The sequence below is a fragment of the Hyperolius riggenbachi genome, chromosome 8, assembly GCF_040937935.1.
Source record: "Hyperolius riggenbachi isolate aHypRig1 chromosome 8, aHypRig1.pri, whole genome shotgun sequence".
NCBI classification, from domain to species: Eukaryota; Metazoa; Chordata; class Amphibia; order Anura; family Hyperoliidae; genus Hyperolius; species Hyperolius riggenbachi.
In genome coordinates, this window is record NC_090653.1 from 67,033,893 (window position 1) to 67,056,276 (window position 22,384).

The 22,384-nt window shown below is 45.5% G+C and overlaps 1 protein-coding gene across 1 annotated transcript in view; it reads right to left on the minus strand.

The window, feature by feature from the left end:
• Positions 1–22,384, minus strand: part of LOC137527348 (zinc finger protein 541-like) — a 110,382-nt gene that overhangs the window by 63,272 nt on the left and 24,726 nt on the right. The window contains exons 4-6 of the mRNA XM_068247858.1: positions 14,673–15,978; positions 7,366–7,424; positions 5,070–5,193 (exon numbers count right to left, since the gene is read on the minus strand). Coding sequence (XP_068103959.1) covers positions 5,070–5,193; positions 7,366–7,424; positions 14,673–15,978 — 1,489 coding nt within the window. The remainder of the gene's footprint in view (positions 1–5,069; positions 5,194–7,365; positions 7,425–14,672; positions 15,979–22,384) is intronic.

Sequence of the window (22,384 nt, forward strand, 5' to 3'; positions counted from 1 at the left end):
ACCAATCTAAAATGTAATATCAAGAAAAACTGTAATAAACGTGTGGAATATATCAGGGTGTATCCAAAACATTTATCCAGAAAAAAAAGTTACTTTCAGTTTTATTTTTTGGCACGCTTGGAAACATTTCACCGCAAACCAAGTGGCTTCAACAATTCAAAAAAGAAGACTTTCTTGTGCCCAAACTATACACTATGCACTCATATACATTTCTGTGTGTTGCATCACTCGCAGGTAAAGCCACTTAGTGAGTAAACCTTTTCAAGGGTGCAAAAACAAATCATCCACATGAAAACAGCCATATGTTGCTCTGAACAGAAATACTGCATGTGCTAAAAGTATCATGAACTTGCATTCCATTCTTAAAGAGAAACTGAAGCAAAAAAAATGTATGATATAATGAACTGGTTGTGTAGTACGGATAATTACTAGAACATTAGCAGCAAAGAAAATATTCTTATATTTTTATTTTCAGTTATATAGTGTTTTTTAATAACATTGCATCATTCTCTTATATTTGCGGTTTACACACTACTCTCTAAATGATTTTACAGAGCAGCCCAATTAACTATTGACCTGTCTTGTGGAGAGAAAAAGAAAATACAGTGACTGACAGTTGAGATAACAAGCTTCAGAAGACAGAGCTCTCTGCGACTTTGAAAGTCGTGAAGCTCAATGGCTCTTTTGCTTATATAACATTTGGAGTTTCTTAACGCTTCCTGTACTGGAAACAATATAAGACTCATGTCTCTGCTCCTAATGTTTTATTTCTTAGCTGTACAAAACATACAAATCATTATATCATATTTTTTTTTTTCACTTCAGAGTCTCTTTAACCTCCTGGGTGATAATCTCGATCTGAGCTCGGGGTAAGCCACCGTGGAGGATTTCTTAGCCCCTGGCAGGCCGATTTCCACACTTTTTGCTTTTTTACACGCAGCTAGCACTTTGCTAGCTGCGTGTACAAGCCGATCGCCACCACTCCGCGCCGATTCGCCGCTATCCGCCGCGTTAGCGGGCCCCCCGAGACCCCGTGCGCAGCCTGGCCAATCACCGCCAGGCTGCGCTAAGAGGTGGTTCTGGACTCCCCCAGACGCCATGACGTGGATGACGTCATCCCGATCGTCGCCATGGCTATGGGGGAAGCCAAACAGGAAATCCCGTTCTGAACGGGGTGGGGGGATGCCGCTGCACAGCGGCTATCATGGAGCTAGCGCTAGGCTAGCTACATAATTTTAAATTTTTTTTTTAAAAAGTGCTGCACCGCCTCCCTTGCGATTTTATTGTATCGCCAGGAAGGTTAAAGGACAACTAAAGCGAGAGGCATATGGAGGCTTCCATATTTATTTCCTTTTAAGAATACCAGTTGCCTGGCTGTCTTGCTGATCCTTTACCTCTAATAATTTTAGCCATAGACCCTGAACAAGCATGCAGCAGATCAGATGTTTTTGACAAGAAAAACAGATCTGCCAAGATTATCTGTATGTTTGTTTCTGGTGTTGTACAGAATCTACTGCAGTCAAATAGATCAACAGGGTTGCCAGGCAACTGGTATTGTTTAAAAGGAAATAAATATGTCAGCCTCCATATTCTTCTAACTTCAATTGCCCTTTAAAGTGGACCTGAACTTTTGCAAAGGACTGAAGGAAAACATAGAGAAATGCACCCTGTATTTACTTATAGAGTTTAGCTCGTCTAATCCCCCCTCATCTATGACTAATCCCAAATGTACTTTGATCTCTCAGCTGCTTCAGCTGGCTGCCTTGGCAGAGCAACTAATTTGTAAACACAGAGTGTTAACCCTATGTCTGCTTCCATGAAAGCAGGAAGTAGACACACTGCAGATATATTACAGGATTTGTATCAGCTGTAACAAAGAAATGTCTTTCTTTAAAGGTTATTATGCTGTTGCTTATCCTTTAGAGCAGAAAGGAAGTTCAGAGTTCAGATCCGCTGAAACCTTTTTCACCTGGAGCCAGATTTACAATTCCAGTTGCCACCTGCAGGCAATATGCTGTACTTCAGTGAAATATGCTGAGGCTTTGTGAGCGTTTGTCCAGTTAAGAAAAAGAGAGAACACCAAGAGCCCAATATAGTGTAGTATGTACTGGTAAGGTATAATTGATAGAGTAATAATATTAATTTAATACTCACAAACCAGGGTTACCAAGTAGGCAACCACTGCCAAAGCAGGTGGGGAGACTGTCCCGACCCCACTCAGGACTAAAAAGTCGCTCTCTGTAGTTGAAGAAAGAAGGGTACAACCCTCCACCTAGGGTGGACTTGATGTAGATAATAGGATCAAGGCGCTCAGTGTTGATGATACTGGCAGATGCTGTTTACTCCTGTCTGTTATTGCCTGATGAAGCTGGTTTGTATCCCGTGAAACGCGTTGCACTTTATTTGGAGTATCCAATAAAATTGTTTTGACTGAAAATCCACAGTTGTGTGTTCTGCTTTGAGGGGGTGAGTCCACCACTGCCTCCTCTATTACCAAGATGGGTTTTTAAGTTCTTTTAGTGTTTTTTATCCTATTGGCGCCTCTGTTATCCTATTATCTACGTTTGTCCAGTTAAAGTGGACCCAAATTAAAAATACAAGATTTCAGAAATAAAATCGATTTTCTAAATTATAATAATAAATAGCAGCCTTTTTTTTAGCTGCATGATGACAAATATAAAATATTCTACATTTATTGGAGGAACCCCTCCCTTCCTTTCATATTGCCGGGACAGAATCCAGCAGACTGGCGGAGAAGAAGGTGTCCGGCAAAGGAGGAATTGCTAATGGCTGCCACCTGTATAACCCTAGTTATGCAAAGAGAAGGGTGAAAAGCATGCACAGAAATGCTCATAGGCTTGAAGGAGTGTTTATTTATCTTTCTATGTGTCAGCATGGTGCAAATAAATATTTTGAATTAAAAAAATGTTTGGTTTGGGTCTGCTTTAAAGCAGCCCTCAGTACTCTGAAATAGCTGATTTATAGGGATAGGCAAATCCAAAGAGATCTCCCATTGGCAGAGTCTACCTCTGCAAATATGGACTACTGAGCTCTCCTCTCCTAATTATAATCAGACACCCGGACCTCTGATTGCTAGGTAGAAGTGATTTATGGAACTGATTTATGTTTGATTGTGAGTTCCTCTGAGGGACAGGACTCTGTAAAGTGCTGTGGAGGATATCAGCACTACATAAATACACTCTACTAATAATATACTGTACTTGGCAAAACTGCCCCCGAACATGCACATTCTCTTACCAGTTACAATAGAAGCTAATTTTAAAAATGAAAGTTCTGACTGTAAGCTGTCAGCGGTGGCTGCGTCTGCACCATCAACAGCCTGCAGATCCCTGGAACTCAAGTCCTTTCCTCGTTAAGTCATCCCTAGACGAGTAGTTACCCTTGCCTTCACTTGGGCACCAGTGATGGGATGAGCCCCTTGTTCATAACCTAACACAAAGTGCCCTATGTAAGGGTGAAAGCTTCACCCCTGCCTTCCACCGGGTAGCCCCCAATATTATGGAACATGTGGGTCGATATTACTCAGGGAGTGGAGCCCCATGCCGGCAAGCTCCGAATTTCCTGGGGAATACCAGCATGCATGTGGGACAAAAGGTTTACAGGGTTTGGGAAGGGAGACCTTAGGCTGTCTATTTTTCAAAATTAAAAAAAAAAAAATAACTTTTAACGTTAAAAGTTTCCCAAATTGTCTTGGTAAAACATTTGTGTTTAGACTGAATTGTGGCAAAGCTAATCAGAATCGCTTAATCACACCAAAACCACTGCACCAAGACTTTCAAACTGATTTCTCAAAAACCTCCCCCTACCCCCTAACACTACCCTTCCTACATGACGCCCAACCATAGCCAACAACCTTAACCTCCTGAGCGGGATGGACGAGCTGAGCTGCCGGAGGCTGCCGCTCAGGCCCTGCTGGGCCGATTTTCCTCAAATAAAAAGCAGCACACGCAGCCGGCACTTTGCCAGCCGCGTGTGCTGCCTGATCGCCGCCTCTCTGCGGCGATCCGCCGCGAGTAGCGGCGAAAGAGGGTCCCCCCAGCCGCCCGAGCCCTGCGCAGCCGGACCAATCAGTTCCGGCCAGCGCTAAGGGCTGGATCGGAGGCGGCTGACGTCAGGACGTCGGCTGACGTCCATGACGTCACTCCGCTCGTCGCCATGGCGACGAGGAAAGCCAAACAAGGAAGGCTGCTCATTGCGGCCTTCCTTGTTTATTCTGGGCGCCGGAGGCGATCGGAAGAACGCCTCCGGAGCGCCCTCTAGTGGGCTTTCATGGGCTGCATGAAATAGTTTTTTTTTAATTAAAAAAAAACCCTCCCGCAGCCTCCCTGGCGATCTCAATAGAACGCCGGGGAGGTTAACCAATGCTTACCTTCTTACACCAATGTTAATGGCACTAAAACAACTGCTTTGATAGTTTCAACAAAAGACAATGAAAAGCTTGGCACTATTAATGTTGATTTATTGCTAATGCACTTGCATTCAATTCTTGTATAAAAAAAAAATCAGTTCCAATTCAATTAAGTGACATTCAAGAAGATACATATCACGCATAAAATGAAGGGGTTTGGGATGGGCAGTGGGTGCCGACTGGTGCACGGCCTGATGACCATTTTGCTGCAACAGCTTCTTCCGAGGCTTAGATGTGCAAAAGAATTGAATGCAAGTGCATCAGCAATAAATTAACGTTAGCAGTGCCGAGCTTTTCACTGTCTTTTGTTGTTGCTATACATTGCTTGAGCTCAGAGCACCCTGGCAAACTGCACATCGCAATCTGAATCATCCTCTCCTTGGTATTGTTTCCGTGTGCCTGCCCACTACACTTGTTGTTGCTCTGATAGTTTGATTGGTAGGAAAGTCCAGTCATCCTGCCAATAATACGTCTCTTCTCTTCCTAACTCAGGCCATTCTCCCCTAGCTTTGTCAAAGACAGCACCACCCAGGGGTCACCAGTGCCCTGTTAGTAATAGATTTGCATAGTATGCATCTCTACCAACTGTTTAAGTTACAGCGAATCACAAAAGCATCACTTCGAAGTCTCATGGATTTACCTGCAGCGGTTGACTCTGAGCTCTGTCCTCACCACACATCAGTGAATTCTTCCTTTCTAAAGAGTAGCAGGATGAAGAAATGCCGGAATCTGATATCTTCATTAGGTCCAGTTTCTCTGATAAACTAACATGAAGGAGAGGAAACAAAGATTTCCAATACATTTTTCTTAAATGATTATACCTGGCAAAAGGCCAGAAAACCAGAAATACACTTATCGATCTTTGCAAATTCGATCAGAGTGATAATTTTCCATCAATTTCCAAAATTACCACTTGAACAGCTAAGCAGCCGCTGGAGAAGACACTGAGAGGGAGGAGCTATTAACTTTATCTCAGTGCTGATTGGTCAGTCATTTTCAAAATGACATGACTGCCAGTCAGCTTGTTTACTAATAATTGGGCACTGGTAGTAGTTATTAACCCTTTCGGAACCCCCTTAAGGACCAGGCATTTTTGCTGAAGGGGGGGCGCGCTTGGGGGGTTAGGGCAGCCGGATCCCTGCAGGGTCTTGCTGGGCAGTGTCCTCCCATGGTGGCCAGGTGTCCCCCCTTCATGCAGACCCCTTCACTCACCTTCCAGGCTCCAGCGACAAGCCGCAGCATACCCCTCTGCTCCAGCCGGCATCCCTGCTCCTACTGCTGCTCAGTTCCGGGTCGTGACTTGATGATGGCATCAAGCCGGGACCCGGAGCTGACGTCAGAAGGAGCAGAGATGCCGGCAAGAGTGGAGGGGAGCGCTGATCGTCGAGGGAACGGCAGGGAGGTGAGTGGATCCTCTTCTTTCTCCCCTGTCGCCGCAGCTGTCAAATTGATCACTACGATCCGCCGGCGATCGTAGTGATCCCGTGATCAGCAGCACCATGGCTGCTGATCACTGAGGGGAGTTGTCAGCTGTCATATGACAACTTATTCTCCTCCCTCTGGTGCGCACGATCGTGTCGGGACGGTTCTTAGCGCGGACGTTGAATCAACGTCCAGTCAGGGGGGCGGCAGCACCACCTGCTGGATGTAGATTCAACCTACGTCGGTCCCCAAAAGGTTGAAGTGAAGCAGTAGTCTATCCATACATATGAATCCACTGCTATATTCTGAAAGAAGTGTTTAATAACAGCAAAGATGCTTTCTTATCTACTCATGAAAATCCTGCAGTGGCTACTGAATGATAGTCACAGCTTGGCTTCATGACTCCCACAGGATCACGTCTCACCCCTCCCATCTGATGATTGATGCTGTTTAGATGGAAAGAATGCATAAAGGCGTAAAAAGTGACCACGTAAAAGTCAATAACAAGCTTGAGGATTTTCATATGGCTGTATAAAAAAAAGAAGAAAATGTATTCATAGTAAGAAACACTATCTGTGCTTTTATTAAACAACTAGTAAAAAAGCCTGTCCGTTAAAAAACAGGTGCTAGGTCACAGCCGTCCCCCCACCCCCGCAAAGCTTGCATGTCCGTGCACGGCCATGACTTGCGCTCCAACAGTAGCGCCCATCCACCACCGCTGCCCAAAGTACACCAGGCACAATTGGTGCATGGACACAGGGACAGGGGTTTTATTATATAGGATATGTAGTGGTTATGATCCAGTTCTGAAACATGCCTGAAGAAGAAACTTAAAGAAAATCTGTAACGAAAAACCTCCCCTAGGGGGTACTCACCTCGGGTGGGGGAAGCCTCCGGATCCTATTGAGGCTTCACCCGTTCTCCTTGGTCCCACGGTGGCGGTAAAAATTCTCCCGGAGTGGCGGCGATGTAAATATTTACCTTTTGGCTCCAGCGCAGTATCCGCTCCTCCCCACAGAGATAGGCGGAAATAGCCAATCTCCGTCGGGCCGCGCTACTGCGCAGGCGCAAGTCGCCTGCGCAGTAGAGCAGACCCGACGGAGATCGGCTATTTCCGCCTATCTCTGTCAGAAGAGCCGAAACAGCGCCCCCGCTGGAGCCTGGAAAGGTAAATATTGAACAGGCTGTCGGATCAGCTTTCAAGGGCTGCAGCGAGACCCCTGTGGGACAGAGGAGGACAGGGAAAGCCTCATTAGGATCCGGAGGCTTCCCCCTCCCGAGGTGAGTACCCCCCAGGGGACATTTTTCTTGTTACAGTGTCTCTTTAAAGTTTTGAAAGCTTGCAAAGAAATCTTGTACAGTTAGTCATTAACGGTATCACCTAAACAACTTTCGTTGTTATGTCTTAGGATATGTACTGTAGTAGTGTACACCTTGGCTTAATTTGGTAAAGGGAGTACCAAGTTTACAAGTAAGATCTTCGATCGAGGAATTTCTCTGGATGATTGGCTTACCGGTCTGGAGTGTTGGTGACCTCTGTCTTCACACTACAAACTTTATGGATATTTTCACCCTAGAGGCCAAATAACACATGTTAGATTAAAGTCCTTATTTCATTAGATCTTTAGCTGCAGAGCCTAATGGCCCATACTCACGAGGGACTTTTGTCGCCTCAACACGCGGCGCGCGCGTGTTGCGGCGACAGGTCGCCCGTGAGTATGGGCCGTCGCACGCGCGCGCACCCCGAACTGTCGCCCGCCGCTCTTGTCGCCATGCGATTGAAAGTTTCAATCGCATGGCGACAGTCGCCGCCGCACCTCCCCCGCAACTGTCGCTAGTCCGCGTGAGTACGCGGACTAGCGACAGCAACCTCCATAGAGGTGAATGAAGCTTCCGGCGGGGGGAGGAGGAACGTCGGCGACAGCTTCCGTCTCGCCGCTGGTCCCTCTTCCGCGTGTGTACGCGGAGGGACCTGGAGAGAAGCAGTCGCCGGCCTGTCGCTAGCACGCTCACGTGTGCTGGCGACAGGCCACTTCTGCAGCCCGTGAGTACGGGCCATAACAAATCTGATTAAACTGCATTAACAAATACCATAAATTACATTCGATAATTACTACTGTAGTAGACATTTCATTCATACTTTTTCCTCAGTCCTCCTCATTCATTTCTTGTGGCTGTCTCTCATTCATGTTTTTGGCCTACGGATGCCATCTAGTGGCAAAAAATATGTACCACATGAAAAAAAACCAACATGATCCAGCTGCAGAAAGTATCATCAACGGAAAATAAAAAACAACACAAGCAAACTGAATGAAGGCTCATAAGCCCAATTTAAATTTGCTCCTACAGGCATTTAGGACTGGAAAGGCAGTGCTAACAACAGAAAAGCAGCCAATAACAGAAAAGCAGATTTCCTTTGTCTCCAATCTGCTCCAGGCTAGGCATATATCCCAAAGGACATGATGTGCCCCAACTCATAAGAAGAAAATTGTACTTCCAAACTAACAATTTTTTTGCCCATGGGGACCATTTATCAAGGCCATTGCATAGGCAACTGAAAAAGGGCTGCAGTTTCCCAGGGCAACCACATTATTATTGTACTAGATAGGGGTTGTGGGGAGGTGCCCAAGATGTAGGTACTAACTGAATATTAAAAATAATAAGACAAGGTTTCTTACCTCTATCTAAGACTCACTAGGATGGATAACATGGAGTCTTTATTAAAAAACGGTTATACTGTTGACAACGCGTTTCACGGGACCAAGCCCGCTTCCTCAGGTCAATAGAAAACAGACAACCTTGATTTTTGAGCAGGAATCTCTGCTCAAAAATCAAAGTTGACTGTTTTCTATTGACCTGAGGAAGCGGGCTTGGTCCCGTGAAATGCGTTGTCAACAGTATAACCGTTTTTTAATAAAGACTCTGTTATCCATCCTAGTGAGTCTTCAATAGAGGTAACAAAACCTTGTTTTATTATTTTTAATATTTAGTTAGTACCTACATCTTAGGCGCCTCCCCACAACCCCTATCCAGTACTCCAACACCTCTCACAGAGGTGCCGACCTCCACTACATTGGGACCTGTTCCACTAGTAGAGAGGACCACAGGAGGAGAGCGACCTCCCGGTTCCAGAGCAGGCCAGGAGACCGAGCGGGAGCGGTCTAAATTTCCCACAAGCGCATACAGTGGTTGCAGGATTGCAACCCATCCTCGTCAGTGTTCAATTGTCTGAAAATTGCACCTCCAGGGCTTTAACAATACTGCACTATTGAGCTCCTGGTCTTCCTTCTCTCAACAGAAAAACAGGAAACTCAATTCTACGGAACGGAGAATCCCGGACCTGTTACACTACCACATTATTATTGTGTATTTTTATAGCACTGACATCTTTAGGAGTGTTTTAGAACAAGGGTTCCCATTGGGTAGATCGCAAAGGACTTCAGGGTAGATCCCACACCTCCCGCCTGAGTGCATACACATTGTACTCTGACTTGGATCAGCTTAATGCAATATGCTGTCCTGAAGTTTTGCACAGTGCTGTACAGGATTATAATGTTGCAACAAGGAGAGTGGCCATTGCTACTGATGATTACAGTTTTGCCGGACACTGAGCATGATATTGTAATCATATTGTTACCCTGTTTGGCCAAGTACTGTTCTATTTGGCTTACTGAGGAGGACTCTGTGGTATGCATCGTATTGGCTGGTGTCTTGTGTCACTGCCACTGAGCATGTGCTGGAGTTGTGGCTTGCTAGATAGATTCTACCTAGTAGATCATTTTCAATTCGCAATTTTCAAAATAGCTCGCAAGCTAAAAAAGTGTGGGCACCTCTGCGTTAGAGTGTATAATCATGTCATTAACTGTTCCTCAGATGATCTTACAATAAAACCCCTACCAGCGTCATAGTCGAATGATCCCTGATGTAAACTAAAGTCAGTTTTGGAGGGAACCAATTAACTTAAAGCGGATTTAAGATGAAAAAGTAACTATAATAAATAACTTGTCTATATATCTTATCTAAAGTTTAGATAGTTTACACAGCAAATCTAGCTGCAAACAGCTTTAAAAGGTTATAATTATTTATTGCTGTGATACAATGAGGGCAGCCATGTTCTGCTTGTCACATTGTCACAGGCCTGAGGGCTGGAGATGCTATCAGCTTGCCTATGTGTAAATTCAGTCCCCTCTCCCTCTGAAATCAATGGCTAGTAACCTCCTCCTGCCCAGACTGAGCTCCCATAAGCCCTTGCTACCTGGGACTGAGTGCCGAAGCTCCCTGTAAAGCTGTGGGCAAGGCTTGTTTAGTTTATAGGGAATTAGGGTATTAAAACAAAACAAAGAAAGTATTTGGCTTGAGGAATGCCCTGCAAACTATATGAAAGGAACACAATTATGCAATGAGTAAAAGTTTATCTAGGATCCACTTTAAAGAAAATCCGAGGCCACAGCCACCATTAAAGGGCAATATAATTCTGGTTGGTTGCTTTAGACCAGTCTTTCTCCACCTTTTCACCCTGAAGGAACCCTTCAAATAATTTTGGGATGTCGGAATGCCTGTATTAGCAGAGGTAGTGGGGATTTCATTTCCAGGAGGCATGGTTTTTAAAAGAAGGCGTGGCTGAAATGTTATTAACTGTAAGAACCTTCTTCTTTAGCCCCTATTTCATATTCCTCTTCTATAGTGCTCTCTATTATACTAGCCTGCAGTGGCGTACCTAGGGCATTTGACACCCGGTGCTGGGTATTAAAAGACCCCCCCCCCCCCCCCGCCATAAAAAAAAAAGCGACTGTGGCATGCTAAACGCGACACGGCGGGTAATGCCAGGTGTAGGCTCCCTCCCCTAAAGTTGGCCTCAATATAGGTAGCTAACAAAAAATGGGTGTGGTTATAACCTGCGGCGCTAAGTGGGCGTGGCCATGGCCGGATGAGGGTGGAGCTAACTAATTTAAAGTGAACCCGGGGTGAGAGTGATATGGAGGCTGCCATATGTATTTCCTTTTAAACAATAGGCAGCCCAGTTGATCTATTTAGCTGCAGTAGAACTGAATTACACCAGAAACAAGCATGCAGCTAATCTTGTCAGTTCTGACAATATTGTCAGAAACCACTGACCTGCTGCATGCTTGTTCAGGGTCTATGGTTGAAAGAATTAGAGGCAAAGGACCAGCATGGCAGCCAGGCAACTGGTATTGCTTAAAAGGAGATAAATATGGCAGCCTCAATATTATTCTCACCTCGGGACAGTGGGCCCAAGTTTTGGTGACCCTTTCCCCAGAAAATTCACATAATTGTGCAGGTTTTCTCAAGAAAATACACGTAATGTGAGCAGATTTGACCAGAAAACACGTTCAATCGTGTCGGCAGATTTGACCAAAAAACACGTGCAATCATGTCGGCAGCTTTGCCCAGAAAATACGTGCAATCATGTCGGCAGCTTTGCCCAGAAAATACGTGCAATCATGTCGGCAGCTTTGCCCAGAAAATACGTGCAATCGTGTCGGCAGCTTTGCCCAGAAAATACGTGCAATCGTGTCGGCAGCTTTGCCCAGAAAATACGTGCAATCGTGTCGGCAACTTTGCCCAGAAAATACGTTCAACCATGTCGGCTGCTTTGCCCAGAAAATACGTGCAATCATGTCGGCAGCTTTGCCCAGAAAATACATGCAATCATGTGGCCAACCTGGCCAGAAAACACTTCAATCATGTAGCAGACCTGGCCAGGACAGTTGATACAGAATAGCTAGTATAGTTGCCCCCAGTTTAGGTAATATAGTTGCCCCCAGTGTAGGTAATACAGTTGCCCCCAGTGTAGGTAGTATAGTTGCCCCCAGAGTAGGTAATATAGTTGCCCCCAGTGTAGGTAATATAGTTGCCCCCCAGTGTAGGTAATATAGTTTCCCCCAGTGTGGGTAATATAGTTTCCCCCAGTGTAGGTATAATAGTTGCCCCCAGAATAGCTAGTATAGTTACCCCCAGAATAGCTAGTATAGTTGCCCCCAGTTTAGGTAATATAGTTGCCCCCAGTGTAGGTAATATAGTTGCCCCCAGTGTAGGTAATATAGTTGCCCCCAGTGTAGGTATAATAGTTGCCCCCAGTGTAGGTATAATAGTTGCCCCCAGAATAGCTAGTATAGTTACCCCCAGAATAGCTAGTATAGTTGCCCCCAGTTTAGGTAATATAGTTGCCCTCAGTGTAGGTAATATAGTTGCCCCCAGAATAGCTAGTATAGTTACCCCCAGAATAGCTAGTAGAGTTGCCCCCAGTGTAGGTAATATAGTTGCCCCCAGTGTAGGTAATATAGTTGCCCCCAGAATAGCTAGTATAGTTGCCCCCAGTGTAGGTAATATAGTTGCCCCCAGAGTAGGTAAAATAGTTGCCCCCAGTGTAGGTAATATAGTTGCCCCCAGAGTAGGTAATATAGTTGCCCCCAGAATAGCTAGTAAAGTTGCCCCCAGAATAGCTAGTAAAGTTGCACCCGGTATGGGGGAAGCTTGGAAGGAGGGGTGGCAGGGAGGGGGGCCGGACCCCCCACCTCCCTCACCTAGGTCCCCTCCTTCTGGCGCCACCCCCTTCTAATTAGCAGCAGCGGGCAGGAGCGGGCAGAGAGGACTTACCTGCACCTGGCGATGGCACACAGCGTCATCCTCACGTGACGCTGCTCTCCGACTTCTCTGTCACCCACTGCGCTTCCGCCAATCAGGAAGCACAGTGGGCGGTGGAGAAGGCGAAGACCAGCGTCACGTGACGATGACGCTGTGCGCCATCGCCTGGAACGCAAGAAGGAGGTGAGTAAGTCCTCTCCGCCCGCTCCTGCCCGGTTGCTGCTACTAATTAGGAGGGGGAAGCGCCAGAAGGAGGGGACCCAGGTGAGGGAGGTGGGGGGTCCGGGCCCCCCTCCCCGCCGCTTTCCCTGACACCCCTCTATTCTGTGTTGCGTCCCCCCTCATGTCCGGCACAGGCTTCTGTGGGAGGCCTTGATGACACCCCCTGGGGCGCCCGACACCCAGTGCGGGGCGCTCCATGCCGCCCTATTGTAGGAACGCCACTGCTAGCCTGTGTTAATGTTTTTTAATTATACTTCCTCATTATCATACTTTCTCACTATCATAATGTTTATTACTGTGCTCCTTATTATTCTGCTCCCCAATTTAGCCCTAAGGAGCCAAGGAGGTACTTTTTTTACCCCATCAACTGAGTCCACTCTCACCAGAGGGAGGAATGTCAGGGAACCCCTGTAACGTCCTCAAGGAACCCTGGGGTTCCAGGGAACACTGGTTGAGGAAGTCTCATCTAGACCTTTCGCCCCAACTGAGTTTGCACTAGTCTTGATACATTATTTTCTTTCAACTGAGGGACATACAACTTGCTGAAAGTGTTACAACAGCAGATGCTAGCTAATGAGGACAAATCACAGTTAGTATATTAAATAAGTGCTTCATCTGTCTCATTCCTGCTTAAAGGGGTTCTGTGGAGGTTTTAAAAAGCAAAAAACTGACACTTACCTGGGGCTTCTATCGGCCCCCTGCAGCTGTCGCGCGCCCTCCTCCTACGATCCTCCGTTCCCCGCCGCCGGTCCTGGTCTAATTATTCTTCTTATAGAACTGCAGCTGCACGGCAATGCGCGTGCGCGCACCCGCTCCCGTCTAAGTTTCTAGAGACATGAGCGGGAGTGCGCAGTATTTGTCTAGTTAGATCGGGACCGGTGGCGGAAAATGGAGAATCGTAGGAGGATGGTGCGGGACATGGCAGCTGCAGGGGGCCGATAGCAGCCCCAGGTAAGTGTCCGTTTTTTAAACTCTCCACAGAATCCCTTTAAAGGACATCCGAGGTGAAAATAAACTGCTGAGAAAAACAATTGTATCTATCCTCATTCTCCTAAAAATTACTTTATTTAGATATTCCACAGTTTTATTTTATATTCAAATCTAGTTTTTACATTTTTACTGTTTGTCTCTGCTCAATGACACCTTCATTGAAGTATGCCAGAGCTCAAATATTATTATTGACCTTTTTATCTCGTTCTTCCTCTCACAAGCCATTTACTGACAGGAAAAAGTTTAATGGCTATAATTATTTATCAGTGAGGGTTATGCTACAGTCTGACCCAGTCCCACCCAGACAGAAACTGTCGCTTGCATACCTGATGTTTAACTCTTTCAGGCAGAGAAAGAAAAGGGGAACACAGCCTAGTTATTTGTGTGATTGGCACTGTACATACACATGTCTATCTCATCATGTCATGTCTCCTCGGTTTTCTTTTAAAGGACTTACGAGGCGAAAATGCTAAAAAAAAGTAAATTACCTGCCTCATCTTTTATGGCACGGAGGACGCCGTCCGCGCCCTCCGTGCCGATCCGCCGGGTCCCCCCACTCATTATCCCCCCGGGCCGGCTGCCGACCCCACGGCCCGGGTCGGGCTCTCCTGCCACCCGCAATATGGCCGCTTCCTTTGGCCGCGGCTGCGCAGTCCGCCTGGCCGCGAGTGCGCCTGCGCAGCTCTAGGGCCAGCCCCCCTGATCCACGCTACGTAGCGTGGATCAGGGGGGCTGGCCCTAGAGCTGCGCAGCCGCACTCGCGGCCAGGCGGACTGCGCAGCCGCGGCCAAAGGAAGCGGCCATATTGCGGGAGGCAGGAGAGCCCGACCCGGGCCGTGGGGTCGGCAGCCGGCCCGGGGGGCTAATGAGCGGTGGCACCCGGCGGATCGGCACGGAGGGCGCGGACGGCGTCCTCCGTGCCATAAAAGATGAGGCAGGTAATTTACTTTTTTTAGCATTTTCGCCTCGTAAGTCCTTTAAGCTTTTTGCACCATTCACCTACCTGGTTGCTTTTGACAGTGGGAATTCCCGAGTCTTTGTGCTCATCTGTGAATTTTGGTGAGGAGAAAAAAGACTCCAGTGCCACCTGGCTTGCAGAAATAGTATTTCCTGCAGCAAAACCCAACTTTTTGAGAGATAACTTTTGAAGATTCCTTCCTAGATTCTGACCTCTTCTGCTGTGACTGATGGTTTGCTGACTACTATTTGTGGAGACATTTGTATGAAAAACGTTTTCAATTTGTTGATCTTTGTGCTCTTCACTACTAATAGAGGGATTGGAATGAGGACCACATTCTGTATTGCATACAGCTGAGAAAGCTAACTGTTCTGTAGTCCCTGTGTAGACAGCTGGCATATTAGGCTTCAAAACTGCATACTCTTGTTCACTGTTTGTACAGTTCACATCCCTCTGCAGCACAGGAGTGTTTTCAGGAATAGGCTGGTGGTTTGCACACTTTGTAGTATTTAAAGGCTCTTGAGAAGACGCTGGCCTTGGGGTGACCAAGGAAAGGAAGAGGTGCTGTGGAGTTTGTAACCAAGTAGATAAGGCTTGATGGACGATTTTGTCAGAATCTAGGATGGTTGGACATGGCTTGTCCACTGCCTTTTGGTTTTGTTGACCATGTGATGTTTCTGAGGATCTTACACGAGAGAGAAATGTTTCAGATGGTTTGCAAAATCCAGCTTGCTCTGGCTGTTCTTTTGAAGCAATTAGCATCAAAGACTGATCTAGAGAATTTACCGATACATTTTCTTTGAGTTCATCTTTTGTGAAACTTTTATCTGGCCAAATATCCAGACTGTATATGACTGGGTCTGATTTTGGAAACATTTCTGGAGATGCAGAGACCTTCCTTGTTGTGTTAATCAATGTGTATGAATTTGAGGGAGTAGATATCACTGGAACGCATGTATTTTCTTGAATACTCTTATTTCCATTTACTGCAGTATTCTGGGGTACTTGGCTGACCTTGAGATCTTGAACAACCTCTGTTTTTGGTGTCATGTTTTCCTTTGAGTTTTTAGTCAACATGCATTGGATGATGTCCATGATGGGAACAAATGTTTGAGAAGAAGAAGCTTCCATCATGTTACTTGTCTGGAAAGAAGGAAATGTCCTCATTTGGTCATTTTTCTGGGGTTCGTTCCAACTGTTGTCTTTAACCCTGGCCTCTGTCGCTTTGCGTTGTCCATGATGAACTTCACAATGTCTCCTCAAAGACCGGGAGTCACAATAGCTTTTTTTACACTCTCTCTCAGTGCACACATATGGTTTAGTATCCAAGTGAGTCAACATGTGTCCCGTTCTAAAAGACAAGACAGAAAGGTTTCAGCTGAATGGTTATCAGCACAAGGACATAAAAATACATAATCTGCAAGCATCTTAGGCCCCCAAGGAAAATGGTGTAACATGTGAAGGCTTAAAAAATAAGTGGTCACATATTTTACTATATAAGGAACTTTGTGTTTGCCTGCTCTCAACACCCCTGACGACGGCAATCGCCGAAACCAGTTGGGAAGAGAGCAGACATCATTGGTGTGTGGTTTGGCTGATCATTTTTAAAGGAGTAACACTCCAGTGGGAAGCGCTATTTGCCAGTGGGTCCTAAGGGAATTAGGGCCCACAAAAGTAAGTGTTACATTCTATAACTGTTTTTGGATGACTATTAAAGCACCCCATTTGCATTTGATCCTACCACTAAGGTAGTCCCCTGCTGTTTATCTCTCCATACCAATATGCCCAAATTGGAACCACATTGTATGAGTGACCGAAAGGGGAAGTCCCAGGCTCAGTAGGAGGATCATTAAACATATTTGGGAGAGACATCAGCGCGTCAGAATACAACTGAAAAAAATATATTATTATTCGTATGGCTGTGTTACAAAATGACCTGTACTCCCAGAACATGGTTTTAGCAGCCTAGTGATGCGCTGATCCACCTTTTGCGCAATTTTCTATTTTACTTGGTAGCGCACCCAGGCTATGCATATGCATAGGTTAGGATTTAGTTAGTGTTAGGTCCCCTCCCATAGGGGGATGACTTCTCCGCAGTGGGAGGGACGAGTACTTAACAAGTTGCATGCAAGCTGTTACAGGAAACCAACATCCTCCAGTGGTAGACAGGTTATGTGTATGCTAGGTGTGTATTTTATCCCACAAGTGGGGCTTGCAATCTCTTGCAGGTAGACACTTATCTGTTTTTAAGTAGCGCTGTTCATTTCTTTGCTATGTACTAATTTAATTCATTTTTGGTCAGCTGCTCTCACTTAGCAGCCTTGCTTTTGGTGTTTATGCAGTTCTTCTGTTTGGGTTCAAGGTGCGTTTGCAGTTTCTGGGGGGGCTCAGCGCACCTCTGATTGTAGGCCATTCAGAGGCGGCCTGGTGATGCGCTGATCCACCTTTTGCGCAATTTTCAATTTTACTTGGTAGCGCACCCAGGTTATGCATATGCATAGGTTAGGATTTAGTTAGTGTTAGGTCCCCTCCCATAGGGGGATGACTTCTCCGCAGTGGGAGGGACGAGTACTTAACAAGTTGCATGCAAGCTGTTACAGGAAGACAACATCCTCCAGTTGTAGACAGGTTATGTGTATGCTAGGTGTGTATTTTAACCCACAAGTGGGGCTTGCACTCTCTTGCAGGTAGACACTTATCTGTTTTTAAGTAGCACTGTTCATTTCTTTGCTATGTACTAATTTAATTCATTTTTGGTCAGCTGCTCCCACTTAGCAGCCTTGCTTTTGGTGTATATGCAGAGCTTCTGTTTGGGTTCAAGGTGCGTTTGCAGTTTCTGGGGGGGCTCAGCGCACCTCTGATTGTAGGCCATTCAGAGGCGGCCTGGTGATGCGCTGATCCACCTTTTGCGCAATTTTCAATTTTACTTGGTAGCGCACCCAGGCTATGCATATGCATAGGTTAGGATTTAGTTAGTGTTAGGTCCCCTCCCATAGGGGGATGACTTCTCCGCAGTGGGAGGGATGAGTACTTAACAAGTTGCATGCAAGCTGTTACAGGAAATCAACATCCTCCAGTGGTTGACAGGTTATGTGTATGCTAGGTGTGTATATTATCCCACAAGTGGGGCTTGCACTCTCTTGCAGGTAGACACTTATCGGTTTTTAAGTAGCGCTGTTCATTTCTTTGCTATGGTTTTAGCCTTGTTGCCTATGTTTTAGACAAATTTATATTGTTCATATATGTCCAAATGCCTTGTTTTTTATGGTATGCCTCCTAATAAATAATATTTTGAACACTAAAAAAATATTATTATTGATCAAAAAACTTCATAGAAAGTGCAGTAAACAAATAAAAAATAGAAATAAAAACAATACTTGTTATGATTAACTTTTGTCAGTACAAAGCAACAATCTCTTTGGGAATACAGTTTCTGCAGGTTCTTAAAGAGGAACTGTAAGGCTTGGTCCAAACTACATGCGGTTGCAGACGCAATACGCAGTCCTGGCTCCGGTTTTCAAAACCCGGAATGTAAATGGATAAAAAAATGGATCCATGTTGCATTTTTGCAGCACCTTTCCAGTCCGTTTACGATTTTAAAAACGTTCCATGGCCCGTGGGTGGGAGGGTACCCATGCTGGCGGGGGTAGCAGCCAGGAAGGGGGGCAGCGGTCACAGTGGTGGGGAAGGGGGTCGGACCCCCCCTCCCTCACCTGGGTCCCCCCTTCCGTGCTCCCCCTCCAGCTAGTTTCTTTTAAAATCAATCCAGCCTAGGTCCTGACAGCACTCTTTGGGAGCCTTGTTGCATTGTGGAAAATAAAGACTGTTTCCAACTGCCAAGCAACCAGCATCTCCCTCTGTGATTATGTATATCTATAAAAAACAACCTTTTAGCCTATCGCATTGTTAGGGGTGTGGTTATAGATAATTGCAGTTGGTGCTGTCTTGCTGGTGCTGTCTTTATGTCTTCCAGTAGTAAAAATGAATACATACAAGCTGAGTGTGGATAAAAAAAATATGAACAAATGACATGGCGAATATCAATCATTTCTTGATCTCTCTTCTATTTTTTTACCTTCTCACTTTGCAATGTATTTTCTTTCCCCTCTATGCTTAACCCATTCGCGTTCCGTCATTTTCACTTGAGAAATGTTCACCTCCCATTCATTAGCCTATAACTTTATCACTACTTATCACAATGAACTGATCTATATCTTGTTTTTTCCGCCACCAATTAGACTTTCTTTGGGGGGTACATTTTGCTAAGAGCCACTTTACTGTAAATGTATTTTAACAGGAAGAATAAGAAAAAAACTGAAAAAATTCATTATTTCTCAGTTTTCAGCCATTATAGTTTTAAAATAATACATGCCTCCATAATTAAAACTCACGTATTGTATTTGCCCATATGTCCCGGTTATTACACCGTTAAAATTATGTCCCTATCACAATGTATGGAGACAATATTTTATTTGGAAATAAAGGTGCATTTTTTTCCGTTTTGCATCTATCACTATTTACAAGTTTAAAATAAAAAAAATATAGAAGTATTTCATCTTTACATTGATATTTAAAAAGTTTAGACCCCTAGGTAAATATTTACATGTTTTTGTTTTTTTATTGTAATGTTTTTGTTTTTTTATATTAAACATTTTATTTGGGTAGTTTTGGGAGGGTGGGATGTAAACAAGTGACTTATAATGTAAATGTGTTTGAATTTTATTTTTTTTACTTTTAGTTGTAGTTTTACTTTTTGGCCACAAGATGGCGGCCATGAGTTTGTTTACATGACGTCACTCTAAGCGTAACACACGCTTAGAGCGACGCATGGGGTACGTTACAGCCAGAAAAAGCGAAGACTCAGAGAGAAGCTGTCGCTTTTTCAGCGGGGGAGAGGAATCAGTGATCGGACACCATAGCCCGATTCACTGATTGCCTGGGTAACGAACCGCGGGCCGGGAGCATGAACGTAGTTTCTACGTCCAGGAACCAAAATAGTTTAAAGAGACACTGAAGTGTCTTTTTTTACCTTATTTTATAGTTCAGCCAGCTTCAACAATAAATTTCAAGCAGATTTGCCACATCCTCACGGCAAAACGCGTTATTTATGCCTAAGAAATAGCCCAACAAAGTTCTAGGGCTCGCAGATCTTCCTTCCTGGTAGAGGCAGAGCTGTGCGCAGTAGTTCTGTCACCCCTCCAGTCAATCTCCGCCGATCTCTGCCTCTCCCTGCGCCTCTCAGTCTTCTTTCACTGACATGGGAGGGGAGAGGTGGAGATCAGCGGAGAAGACTGGATAGGAGGCAGAGCTACTGCGCCCAGCTCCACCTCCCCAGGCACCAAAATCTACGACTTGCAAAGTCGTAGAACTTTGCTGTCCTATTTCAGGGGCATAAATCACTCGTTCTGCCACGGGACTGCAGCAAATCCGCTTGGAATTGAAGCTGGCTGAATAATAAAATAAGGTAAAAAAGACACTTCAGTGTCTCTTTAACCTCCTCTTTAAGTTGCAGGTTGTTCCAGCCGTTCTGGAGAAGATGCCACAGTTCCAATGCAGACTCTGGGGCCCATAGTCAATAGAAAGCCAAAGGCTTTCGATCTAAAGGTGCTAGCTTTAGTCTTTATATTTGTCCTTTTGCACTTATTACAACTTTGTCCCCATCACCCATTATAAATATCACACCCAGGAAGATGAGAAGCTTGTTGGAGATCCTCAGCAAGATCTGAGGTCTACCAGCAACCAACAGTGGAGTGGCTTCTATAGTTGTTAACTACTTGCCGACTGCTCCATGCCAATTGGCGTGAATGCAGCGGCATCTCCAGGACCACTCCAAGCCGATTGGCCTGAAATGGGGATTGCAGGGGAGCGCTCGCGCCGATGCATGCGTATCCCCGCTCTGTACAGCGCTGCAATCTAAGGCAGCTCTGTACTGGGGACAGCCGTGTCACACGTCTGTCCCCCTGGGGGACACTGAAGCAATCCGTGGTGATAAGCTGAAGCCTATCACAGCCGATCGTCATAATAGGCAGATGGGGGGAGGGATATGAAAATAATAATAAAAAAAAAAAATAGGGAAATTTAATTAAAAAAATAAAATAAATATTTATAAAAAATAAATAGACACACCTGGGGGCGATCAGACCCCACCAACAGAAAGCCCTGTTGGTGGGGAGAAAAAGGGGGGGGGGAATCACTTGTGTGCTGAGTTGTACGGCCCTGCAGCGAGCCCTTGAAGTTGCAGTGGCCTACTTCTGTAAAAATGACCTGGTCATTGGGGTTTTAACACCGCGGTCCTCAAGTAGTTAAGTAAGATAGTTCATTTCTAGAAATGCATTGTTCTTCATTCTGCTAACTGGCCCCACGGCATCTGAACAACATGGGACAGTGATAAAATGCCGAGAAGGGAGAGGAGGGAAAAATGCCCATCAAAAGGAGAATATTCTTTCAGAGGAGCGGCCTCCTCTACTTCCATCCCAGGTCATGGAGGAGAACTATGCATTTGCAATATTGGTGGTAAACAAACCTGCCATATAACATAGAAAATGGATAAACCAAAGAACTAATACTGGGCACTTATAACTGCATATACCTGCACACTGCATATCCTTCCTGTACAGCAGCTGATCCTACCCACCACCAGGGGGTGCTGCTACAAGACAAAAAGGCTGATCTGTCAGCTAAAAACAAAGGCAGGAGATAGCCTTAGTGAATTGAGGCCAAAGCCTTTTTCACAACATTGCTGTCTAGCTGTACCCAGTATCACACTTCTCTACTCTGGAAAGTTCTCCTAAAGGCATTGTTATCACAGATGTAGGGACTAAAAATTGGTTGAATGTATCAATGGAGTATGTTGGAAAATATTGGTCCAACGTGGTCATCTGGGAGCGTTACGGTGTTAGTGACGACCGTTGTACGTGTTGGATTCCTGGTCGCTGTCCCCCACAAGTGCTAACTGTCCCCTCTGGTGCTCTTGTGCATTGTAAACTCTAACCTGTCCAGCTGGCACAACTCCTTGCCTCCTCCGCCGCCAGCCCCGTGTGGCACCAGGCGTGTGTGATGTCACACACCCCAGGGTGGTGCTCACGGTAACAGGCAGACATGAGGGAGATAGCTGATGAGGCCAGGACTCGCGCCAGAGGGACAGGTGAGAATTTACACTGCGGAACTCTATCAGGAATCAATCTGCAGTGTATGGGCAGCCAGCAAATTTCTCTCGGATCAGATTCGTTCAGAGAAAGATCATCGTCAATCTGCCCATAAATCGCTAAATGTATGGGCACATTAAGTGTACTTTTTTTTTTTTTAATCAAAGAACATTTCATCTTTAAAGGCCCAGTTCACCCTCCTGGATTTTGCATTGTTAGCAAAGGTGAATAGAGGATTATAGCTTGATACCCACAATTTCCACATGTGATGCAGATGGTCCAGAGAGATTCCCTTTGGCAAAGCCAGACACATGAAATCTGTGCACAAAGATCTGCCTAGAGTAAGGGGGTTGTTTCCCCAGCACAGAGCCTCACCTGACCCCGCTCACACCCTACCTTTGCTCCCTCCTGTGGAGCAGAGGGAAGAGGGTGGTAGAGTCAGCTTTGTTCTCAGAGGAAAGATTAGGTAGTACCTGCTATTGCCTGACTACCTCATGTAGGCGATACTGGATAACGGGAGAAGTATGAATTGCTCACAGACTTGAAATTCAGGAAAGCATCATCTGACAATAGCACAGGACAACAGCTTTGCAAACCTTGACAGACAGGCAA